Genomic DNA, 12,030 nt, shown 5'->3' with positions numbered 1-12,030 from the left:
TTGCAATCTACTTTTCTAGGTTATCAAACCTTGGGAAAAAATGACGGCACGCATTGACATTTTTCTTTTTGAGTTAGTTCTTCAACCACGAAATTTAGTTTTCAAGAACAGTATGCCATTTTTTTTTTTCATTCTAGTTAAACTTCAGGGAACTAATTTGAAAAATAATTACCGTAGAATAAGATCACTTGGTCTTGACATCACGCTTCTGCAACAACTTTTGCTACACTGTTGCACTGTTGCCCGGTAGCTAAAAATGGCTTGTTGATAACGCTTTATCATCAGTTAGGCTTTTTGATGACGATGAAAGAGGATACAGTCCTACTGTATCAAAAAATGGAGGTTTTCCTTCCTGGCCTACCAGGCATTATTTGGCGCACTCACCTTACATATACAGGGTGTTCCGTTTTAACCTGCAACATCTTTATTTTTGCAACCGTTAGTCCTAGATGTATACTTCCAGTTGCAAAAATGCTCAAAGTCAGATATGGAGTAAAGATATTGAAAATTTGAAGTGAAAATAAAAATAAGTCAAAAAATACAAAATGTAATTTTTTATACGAGCCCCCTAAGTTGTATTTAAGGAAATATTCTCCATAAAAAAATATTACTGACGCAAAAAAAACTTGACATTTGTGCGACCAAAATTCAAGGTGATATTCCATTTTAAAGTTTCAAGGGACCATACAGAAGATGAAATAGGAACTTATCGCCCTTTCAGAGGAATGACAGGTCGTCAAAAAAAAAAAAAAAATTTAAATTTTTGCTATTAAAAAATAAATGCCAATGTTATGCCGTGATCCGTAAAAACACGCCACTACGCCTCGAACAATTTGAAAAATCACAATCTATGCACACATATAATTTTAAACACTTGTTAACCGCTATATTTCCCAACAAAAGGTGTTATTGACGGCGAGTGTAAAGTGGTGTAAGTCACAAAACGCTGCGTTTCATATCTCGGAGAATATTGGTCGTACTAATTTCAAGCTTTTTGTGTTGGATTTATTTTTCAATGGAAAATATTTCTCTAAATATAACGTAGGGGACCTGGGGTCCGTATAAAAAGTTAAGTTTTGTACTTTTTGACTCATTTTTATTTTTGCTTCAAACTTTCAATACCTTAACCCTGCATCTGATTTTGAACATTTTTGCAATTGGAAGTAAGCATCTAGGACTAACGGTTGAGAAAATAAAGGTCTTGCAGGTTAAAACGGAACACCTTGTATATTGATACCATGAACGCATCGCGGCACCCCTCACCTCTTACGTCACCCCAGGGTGACGCGGCACCCAGTTTGAGAACCACTGCACTACAGTATTCGCAAAAGATCCATGGTCTATTGTCTGCTGGTTTACTTCTGTAGTTTAAATTAAATTATAGTTTAAGTAATGAAAACTAGCTTTGTGGCAGTACTGTAGTAGGAAAAAGTGCTAACTACAGATTTTAAATTCATAATTAGTAACAGGTTTTGTTTTTAATTCAAATCTTTAAGATATGTTACTATTGTTGCTGGTGAGTGATGTATAAACACATTAAGATTGGAAATTTGTGTTATAAGCTAAGACTTTTTAACGTTAACCCTCAACCCCCCTGGATGTGTCCCTGTTTGCATAAACTGGTATTAGGGTCTACATTGTGATTCACATTTTAACTTTAATTAATCTTGTTAACATAATTCAACAAATTTTTCCTTTGTTGCAACTGACAAAAAAAAAAGACTGTTTTTTTCGACAAAAATAGAAACATCTTTTCAAGATGAAAAAGACAAAGTGAAATGCATCATGGTATGTATTGAATATTCTATCATTTTTTTAGGACATTTTGAAATAATGTAACTAGAAAAACAGTGCGACATGTGACTCGAATTCATGAATAAAATTTCCATTCTTTTTATTTCCTTGTAGAAATATTTGTTTTTATGGTTTACGTGCTCTCAGTTCTTGGTGTGTTTTTGTTTTCCAAGTGATCTCATTTTAGAGGTTCATCTTTTATTTAAAATTTATGTACACCCTAGTTTTATAAAGGAAAGTTTCAAAAAGGAGCTACGCAATTATCTAAAAAGATATGCATATATTAAAATATATATATATATTATTTTCACATTTTGCAGCACCAACTGAAAACATAGCGGGTATCGAAGAAAATTATAATTTTAGTTTTATGTTTCCTGATTTGACCATTTTCGAGGTCTAGATTATGAAATTTGACAAAAATCATTAAATATGTAAATGACGGGGGGGGGGGGGGGGAGAGGTACTAATGGGGTCATTTATTTTTGAACAATTCTTCCATTAAAATGCATCTTAAACTTTTTAAAGCAATATGAAGATGACTTCCATATGCATACTAGATGGTGAAAAATAACATTAAAAAAAAAAAAAAAACTTTGCTTATCAGGGTCTGTCATTTAGGGAGACAGAAAGAGGACAGATGCTCCCCTGGCTTTGAGTAATTAATGTATTTATACATTTACAGTCATGGATTTTAATATTTTTTGATATAATAGAGATTGAGAGATGACATTGAGAATGTGCGTGCAGTTTTATAATACCGTATTTAAATTCATACAATTATGTAACCTAGCCAAACACGTATCCAGAAAAATTACAAATCTAAAGATACCCGGTTTGATAGTCAGTCAACTGTCGTTCATGAGGAGTATCGATGACATAGATACATACATACATAGATGTAAACATAGATACCATGACTTTTAATAATATTAGACTTGATGAAAAGAGAACACTTCCACATGCTGTCATGTTTATCCACCTGTTTGAAGATTCGAGACCGACGCTAATCAGTAAAACTAGTCGACCCGTGCGGAACTCCGCACTGTGCTTCGAATCGTTTCATAAGGCATTTCACTCTTTAAAAATTTCAAAGAAAGAACATTGTGAAGAAGAACCGAAAAAAGTAAACGGAAAGAAGTAAGCGCACAAGAGAAGGGACGTAATTTGAAGACATCAGTAACAAAACCTCGCTAAATACAACGTTGTGATAGTTTGATCATCGCTCACCATTTAGTTGTACGTATTTTCAATGCAAATATAAATATCATTAAAAGTGTGGCTGAGTGACTCGAGAAAAAGCAGTAATTTTGCATGTGAAAAAACAGGTTGTGGCTAATACAGTCCTGTCCATGTGAGCATCTGACGGAAAAAAAAGAAACATTAAAGAGATGTTTATTGGCACGAATTCGAACTGGCGCCATTCTGATTAATAGCACGACACTCCAACAAACCTAGCAATTGCGCCTTCCTTTTCGAATGCTATTCATTGAAGGAATGCGTAATAAAAAACAGCAGAAAAGCTTTTTGCGGGAAAAAAAATCATGCGTCTATGTTTTGTCATTAGCCAGCATGATACGATTTAAAATTATTCGTAAAACATGGAATTTGATTACAGATTGAGGAAGATCTCACGTAGCGATTAAAACAAACATTCTAGAGAAGTAATAAATTCGATTGAAAAAGAGTGTTTTTATTTTTGAATATTGAACAATTTCACAGAGTAGGCTGCTTTAACCGTTACGGCTTAAATGCCTGCACATGTTTTTCTTTTAATCGAACACTTAAAATTCAATACCAAAATCAGTTGAACTGAGTCCGTTTTTTAAGTGTAATTTTTCGAACGTAGACAAAATGTATTTTTTTTCAGCCGAAAGCAAAGGAGTAGAAAATGATTTCTTACTAATGAAGTTGATTATAATTTTAATGTTTTATATCGTATTCGCGCGCGAATAAATAACTAAAGGTTTACTGGGTCAAACCGTTACCGTCGCAACAGAAAGCCCAAGAACTGAATTGGTTGCTAAGGGGTACGTCATCAAGTTTTGGCAACTTGATTTTCACTAACATGCATATTCCAGCTTATTTCATGATGAAGTTCGATAGCATATGCCGAAGAAAGTTATTTCCGAATGATTTGGAGTATATTTAAAACATTAAAGGTAAGTTGTGATATTTTTTGTCATATAACATTCTGTCATAATAATGAAAGTAACTTTTCTTAAGCACTAACTGAGAATCCAGGTAGTTGCCGGTTTAGTTGACTATGAAACATAGCGGTATAATGCTTTGACAGCACAACAAGTTGAAATTTACTGGATAGTACAATTCAGATTTTCTTAGCGAAATTAAAATATTCGCCGACAATTAATCTCGCCAAAAAACTTGCAACGGGCGATTTAGGAAAATCCGCTTGTAGACTTATTTTCTTTCCTTTTCTCTCTCTGTGTGTATATGTGTTTTTCTTCAAAAGTTACACTTTTATTTTATCCAAGCCTTTTTGCAAACAAAATATTTTGCCGTGATTTCAAATTTGCTGAACTTGCTCTAGTAATTTAAAGCACAATTTTCGACATGATTTTAAATGCCGAAAAACAATGTTAAAACATTTATTTATGTAAAATAATCTGTCAACTAAATAAATGCAGCCTTACATAAATTTTAAATGTGCATAATTCAGCGTGTTTTGGTATAATTTTAAAACCCACCAAATTTGCGATACTCATTTTGGAAAACTTTGAGATAAAGATTTTTGGCGCAATTTAATGATCGCGAACATTTTCTCGGCTTTCGACGACAATTTTGGTTTTGATGAAATTTTAACTGCGCCTTGACATTTTTTTGACTCTTAAAGGCTTTTGAAGGTATGATTTGTAAAAAAGAAAAAATTCACATTTCAACAATTTCCAAGAAACTTGGTAAAGTTTTAAACTGCGCCAACAATCAATGTTATCGGAAATCTGCCATTTTTACTGTAATGGTTGGTTGGTAATTGAGTTGTCTTAATAGGCTATGCTGCGCTAAACAATTGTTAATTAGTTGAAAGTTGTGTAAGCAAGGACTTGGGTTATTGAGAATGGCAACGATGGGGATTGGAATTACGATTTTTGTAAGACGTTGGATGTTTTTCGGAATTATCGGGTTTGAGAAAGAGATTTACGTTTGATGATTAAGTGATGTAACGTTTTTGATGTTTACGTTGTTATTGAATAAAAGCTCTTAAGTTTTACCCTTTTTTACTGGACATTTTGGAGTAGATAAAGTTGTCTCTTTAATATCTCAACGGTTTTGGTTTCCCCGGATGATCAGCTACATTAGACAACATATACGACAATGCGTAACATGTGCCTTTGCGAAAATTCTATCAGGAAAAGTTCAAGAAAAACTAAACCCTATCCCACCAGGAAAACGACCATTTGACATAATTCATTTAGTTTTTCTGGGTCCTTTTGTTCTAAGTTCAAATCGCAATAACGAACTCTTGGTATTTGTTGATAACTTGACAAAATTTGTACGTTTACTTCCTTGTTCCAGCTGCTCATCTAAATGTGTTTTAAAACACTTTGAAGAATTTATAAATGATTTTGGAAGTCCTAATCGTGTGGTAACAGATCGTGCACAATGTTTCAAGTCAGATAGTTTTGAAGAGTTTTGTTCAAAGTATGGTATAAAACATACATTGAATTGCAGTCAAAGACCACAAGCAAACGGTCAAGTCGAGAGAATAAATCGTGTTCTTATCCCAATGATATCGTCAGCTGTTCGAAAGGATTCTCACAAAGATTGGGATAAAACGCTATCTGATGTTCAACGGTGTATAAATTGGACCCCAAGCAAATCGACAGGTAAACCACCCTTTGAACTGTTATACGGTTTTAAACCAGCGAAGCTTGGAGATTTTCCAAAAGATTTGTTGCCTGATTCCGATGAATACTCATGACCTGAATCACTCCGAGAAGAAGCCCGGGAAAACATTTTGAAAGCTCAGAAGAAAATGAAACATGGTTTTGACAAACGTCATTGCGAAGCCTATAAGTATTCAGTTGGCGATGTGGTTGAGATAAAACGAGCGCCAGAATGTACTGGAAGTAGCACTAAAACTCAAGTCAAGTACCGAGGTCCTTTTGCAATAATTAAAGTCCTACCATCAGATGTGTATCAAGTTGCGGACTTCCGAACACAAGGGCAAGGGCGCAAAAGGCGGCCACATACGACTACTGCACACGCTTCACAAATCAAACTATTTCACATTGTGAACGAAGAAGATAGCACACTAGACAATGTGACGTGCAGCTATTCAGATGATGAATTACAAGCTAGCGAACCGTTTCCGTCGAGCGAACTCATCTCCCCGTTTCCCGAGACTGATGAGACTACACAGCATATGAACGACGAAGTATATACATTCCGTAAGCAAAGAGCCAAGAAGTTGCCTATTCACTTGCAAGACTATATACTCTAGGTCGTGGACGACTAGACTGTAGGATGGCCGATTGTAAGCAAGAACTTGGGTTATTGAGAATGGCAACGATGGGGATTGGAATTACGATTTTTGTAAGACGTTGGATGTTTTTCGGAATTATCGGGTTTGAGAAAGAGATTTACGTTTGATGATTAAGTGATGTAACGTTTTTGATGTTTACGTTGTTATTGAATAAAAGCTCTTAAGTTTTACAGTTGTGCATTGTACCATTAGGTTTTCATACCTTGCGAACGCGAGTAAAGCACATGTCAGTACTCTCACCAAATAGAGAGAGCGCGCTCATCTCGTGGAGATCAATGAAATGCGACTCCCAACTCTACGGACATCAGATATCTAGCTTCTCGTTACGTTGACGGGTCCCGTACAATACGGCTAGCTGTCATGGCAATGCCGACCAAAACCTGGTTTTAGGCAGAAAAAAGCGGAGCTCACGTGCCGTACGGACGACGTGTGAATGTCGCTTAACATAGCTTCTGAGAGATTCTTGTTCCGAAAGAAGTAGTCACTAAGGGGTTTTTTAGCCCCCAGGCGACCTGGTGCCCGGGACTTGACATACCCAAAATGTAACATTATAAACCTTATCTTTTCTTTCTTCTTTTTTACTTCCTTTTACGAAGTATAGGAAGTATTGCGAAACAATTTTGACCCAAAAATTGGCCTTAATTTCCATTTTGCTCGTCCCCGAATGAAAGTTGAGTTTTTTTTCCAACCTGACCACACGTGGATATATGCCTAAGAATGTACATATACCCGAAATATCCATTTTGACGATCCCCGAATTAGTTAAACGAGTTTTCTCGTGACGTATGTATGTGCGTATGTATCTCCCATAACTAAAAAACGGTATGGTCTAGAAAGCTGAAATTTGGTGCGTATACTCCTAGTGGGGTCTAGTTGTGCACCTCTCCTTTGGTTGTAATCGGATGTTCTAAAGAATGTCTTTTACACCTTTTTGAGGGAAAATCGTTGTTAATATCAATGCAAGCTCAAGTGGTGTTATAATTTGGTAAACACTTGGCGAGATATCGCCAAGCTTTTAGTCGGCAAGTTTTTTCGCCATCTTGGCGATTTTTTTTTAATTTGGCTACTTATGGCGATATTTAGAGAGTTAACCATTGAATCACATTAAAATGTCCAATATTGGGAAAATTAATCTGTATAAAACGTTTTTTTGCTTTAGTTCACAACAAACTTGGGGCAAAAATATTTAAAGTGTTTCTTTGCTTACTCGAAGGCAATACTATTATCATTAAATTGGCATAAAAGGAAGTCATTGGATACGCACATCAGCTCGTTTTTTTTTTTTTTTTTTTTTTTTTTTTTGTATACCTTGTAGTACTGAGGATTGAATCCATTAAAAGTAGTTTTACTCGAAATTTTGATCTTCTCCCTCTATCTCTCTCTGTTTTTGTTAATACCATTCTTTTATTAACTTGGCTTGGTTCTTGTCTGTTCGGGTGGAATCCTGAAACTCAATGTTCACCTGCTTCCTTTGATCGGATTCTTTTGAAATTTTTTATGCGACTCCAGATCCAATGACAATGCAGTATTCTATATTCAAATAATTAACCATTAATTATAAGTTTATTCCGACTTTAATCAACATTTTTGCGTAATCCCATTAATGTGAGGACGAAAAATGCTCGCACTAATTAAAATTAAATGTTCATTGAAACTCCTGATTTTTCAGCATCGGATAAATTATTTTTTCTAATATTCCAAAGTAATAAGAACGTAAATTATAATTTTTTAAAAATGATTTCATGCTGTAATGTACGTAAGCCTTCAATTGAAAATTCATTTCTGGTCATAATCATTGTCAAACTGTACTTTAATTAAAATGTGCCTAATTTTTTTTAAAGCGATACACATAATGGGATTGTTTCCTTCAGTCAAAAGTACTACTTTTAGTCACTGAAATTGATAGAATAAGCAAAAATAATAATATGGAACCAGAAAATACTTTCATTTTCCCAATAGTTATTTTTTAATAAATTGTTTTAAATGTCCGATTTTTCAAACAAGGCGTGGTCTTAATGACGTCACAAATGATGAACTTTGGCGCATCTTTCTACCGCGTTTCCATGTTATGATAATCAAGAAGCGAATTAAATATTGCGCTCTACGCTTGCTATCAACCGTATCGTTGCCAATACACGTGAGTCAAGATGCGAATTAAATATTTTGCTCTGTGAATGGCAACAGTGAATGTCATTTCATTATTTGTGATGTCATCGGCAGAAGCGCAAACAATGAAAGCGCACCGATTAAAGTAATTTTTAAAAATATTCAACTTGGTCAAATTATTTAGAAAAAGGTCAGATCCTATGTTTTAAAGCATGCCCTTTCAGAAAAAAATACTTTTAAAATTTTGGAAACGACCCCAGTGTAGCAATTAGAACTTTCAATGCAAATGCAGAAAAAAATCCCGTTCATTCGCAGAGAAATAATACGCTTTAGTTCATTTTAACAATATGGTACATTAAAATTTTTTTACTTCATTAATTATTTTCTTTTTGAGACATGGCACTATTGTTGCTGGTGAGCAGTATAGAGCTTTTACTAACTTAATACTTTGGGATGAATGCTGTAATAGGTAACTACAATTCAGCAGTTTCGAAGAAAACTCAACAAATTCATGCTTTTTCACGTTTTTTGGAGAATACATGAAGACTTGATTAAATATTATTTTTTCTACATTTTTTAAATTTTATTTCATTTGAAGTACTTAGCCTTTTTCTAAAAAAAAATTGTTTCCAACAAAACTGAAAAACCCACCAGAAATTTGTGGTTATCAAGTTGTAGTTCTCGCCCCGAGATATTACAACAAGGAAACAGTTTATTGACAAATTGATGCGACAAGTATAATCAAGTTCGCTTCATTGATCCTTCAGGGACATCCGAGTAGAGTAGGGGGCATTCCTCTACGTGTTAATCCAAAGACGATACTTTTCAGAAGGGGGTTTTTGACGCGACAGCAGTCCCCGGCAAAATCGTCAGAGATTCCGTCGATGAGAGCTAGTCCGCCGTATCCTTTCTTGTCCGCAAAACTTGCTAATTTCATAGCAAAAGCTGGATCCGTATAACCAATCCAGACATAATGTTTGTGCATGTAAGGCCCAATGTCTGGTTCCCGATTCACTTTCCAATCTTGATGTTTATTGAGAAGTTTGCAAATCTGTAAAGAGCAAAAATTTTAAGTAAAAAATGTCTGTATTTTTGTTTTGTTCCCAAGTGTACAACTTTAGAATATGACAGCTTAACATATTTCTAAATGTAAAAAAAGAAAACGGACAAAGTTCGCTATTTATTACCGATTTGGTTGGTGTAGTGTTCAGTACATGGGAACAAAACTTGCTTTTAACGAGCAAAAACCCGCTTAAAGTGAGCAATATTTTTGTGATTACAGATTACAGTATTTTTTTCAATGAACTGAAAAAAACCACCTAATAAGTAAATTTCTACTTATTGCTATTATGTATTTTTTTTATTTTAAAATTACATATTTATATTCTTAGAAACAAAAGAACAAATTAAGCTGCATACAGAAATATGCAAAAGGACTTAAATACGGACTGGGGCGTCCCGAATTCAAATTTTTGAGAGGGCGGAAATTCTCATTTTGCCGAATAGAACTTCAAACTTTGCAGAATGATGATAATTTTGCCTAATAGAAATCCAAATTTCAGAGAATGGAACTCGAAATTTTGCCAAATAAGACTCCAAGTTTTGCCGAACAATAATTGTGCCAAATGGAGCTCCAAATATTGCCGAATTATGATAATCTTGCCGAATCATCAGACAAAATTGCCGAATCAGGAAATTTTTTAGAAGGTCTTTGTATACGGACACATTGTTCTCTGCAAACACTCACACATACACAACAGTTCACAGGAGTTCTTTAGAAAATTATACTTGTTTATACCTCATGATATTGGAGATCTACTGGTGCTGGGTCGGTTTCGATTTCAGCATAAATATGTGCTTTTTCTTCGTTCTTCAACTGATAGCTTCTACCGTCTGCCCGAATGCCTAAAACAAGCTTATTTTCAGGGGCCACCCGCTTCCAAAATTCCATCATAGACAGCTGCAAGATAAAAATATTTAGAAAAAGTAGTCAGTGCGACTCATTTTCTTGCTTTTTTGAACAATTAATTTAATGTTCGTATTTTGTAATTAGGTTTTGTACTATTTAATGTAATATTCATTATTTTGTTACATATTTTTTTCTTTTTATTGCTCAAAATTAAACTTTTATTATGAAATTAAAGTTATTCTCTACTGCTAACAAGGAAGTAAAATTAAAAAAAAAAAAAAAAAAAACCGACTGAGTCTCAAATGTAGAAATAAGATGGAAAATTGAAAATACTTTCAAAAGCCTTATACAGTGACTCCCAAAAGTGTTCGTACACCTACGACTTTCAATGAAATAGGCCCCTACGCATTGGTTAGAATTAATATTTCGGAATTGGTACTTAATTATAAGATTTTTGATCTATTTTTAACAAAACTACACGAAAATTTTTAATAAAACATTAAAACTTATTTTTTTAAAAACCAAAATGTGCCGGAAATTTTATCTCACAAAAGTCTTCGTACACTTTGAAAAAATGTCCAAACATTAGTAAATAATCTAATTTTTACTAAGTTGTTATTTAGTAGAATATCATGCAGTAACAACAACAGCTTTTAAACGTCTGGGAATAGATTTCATTGTTTTTTCTTTCTTTTTTTTATGCAATTTCTGAGTAAGTGTTCAGCCGCACTTCCAGTCTTACTGTTTCTAGTTTGCTTTTCGTTTCAATGGTGCATTTTCGTAATCTAGCCTCCAGATATCTCCAAATATGTTCCATTAAGTTTAAATCTGGCGATTGAGGAGATATTTCTCAGTTTAAGGACAATTTTTGAGGCACCAAACGCAAACGTGTACTTCTTATCGTTATCTTGATAAAAAACAAAGTTGTTTCCGTTTGCCAAATTTTGGGCTAATAGTTTAAAATTGTTTTTTGAAATATTTAAGTGAACAGCATGATTCATTATTTCATCAAAAAATTCTAAATTTCCAAGACCTGGTGCTGTTATGCACCCTCACACAAAAACAACTTCACCGTCCTGATTAACTGATCCAGCTCAGTTCTTAAGATTAAATTCCTCATTTTTTCTTCTAGAGACAATTATACAACAATTTAACCCAAAATATTAAATTAATTTTTATCTATAAGTAAGACGTTGTTCCAAAACGTTCTGAGTTTATTTATCATTGATTTTACGGTGCTTTTTGTTTTTCGCACGAACAAGAAAATTTCTGCGGGAAGAGGCCCTCTTTAATCCAGCTAATCAGAAAACTTGGCGAACAATTTTAGGTGAAAATTAAACGTAAAATGTTTCATTCAATTCTGTAGAAACTTTTTCAGCGCTCAAATGTGTACTTTTCAGAATTTTTTTAACTGTAAACCTCCGATCTCGCTTTGTTAACTTTGCCAGTTGACCTTTTCTTACCTTGTTTGCGATCCTATTCTTGTCTTTAAACCATTTTATCTAGCAATTCACTATAGAATGGTATAAATTAACTAATTTAGAGACATTTCAAACCAATTTATGGCTATAGTGAGGGAAAAAATTCAAATTTCGAATCGTGTTTGTTGTTTTCTACGCATACCTGCCATTTAAAAATAATAAGCAGAATATTAGGGAATAAATAAACAAAAAATTAAAGGCAAATTACTTTATAGTGTCTTTACAATGCAAAAATA

General features: G+C 33.9%; 1 protein-coding gene across 2 annotated transcripts in view; it reads right to left on the bottom strand.

The window, feature by feature from the left end:
* Positions 1–9,096: 9,096 nt before the first annotated feature.
* LOC129225164 (probable chitinase 10) overlaps positions 9,097–12,030 on the bottom strand; it is a 37,141-nt gene continuing 34,207 nt past the window's right edge. For both annotated transcript variants that reach the window (XM_054859729.1, XM_054859730.1), the window contains exons 8-9: positions 10,203–10,364; positions 9,097–9,455 (exon numbers count right to left, since the gene is read on the bottom strand). In XM_054859729.1, coding sequence (XP_054715704.1) covers positions 9,168–9,455; positions 10,203–10,364 — 450 coding nt within the window. In that variant the 3' untranslated portion in view covers positions 9,097–9,167. The remainder of the gene's footprint in view (positions 9,456–10,202; positions 10,365–12,030) is intronic.

Source organism: Uloborus diversus, chromosome 6 (assembly GCF_026930045.1).
Source record: "Uloborus diversus isolate 005 chromosome 6, Udiv.v.3.1, whole genome shotgun sequence".
Classification (NCBI taxonomy): domain Eukaryota; kingdom Metazoa; phylum Arthropoda; class Arachnida; order Araneae; family Uloboridae; genus Uloborus; species Uloborus diversus.
This window is presented reverse-complemented; position numbering and strand designations above follow the sequence as displayed.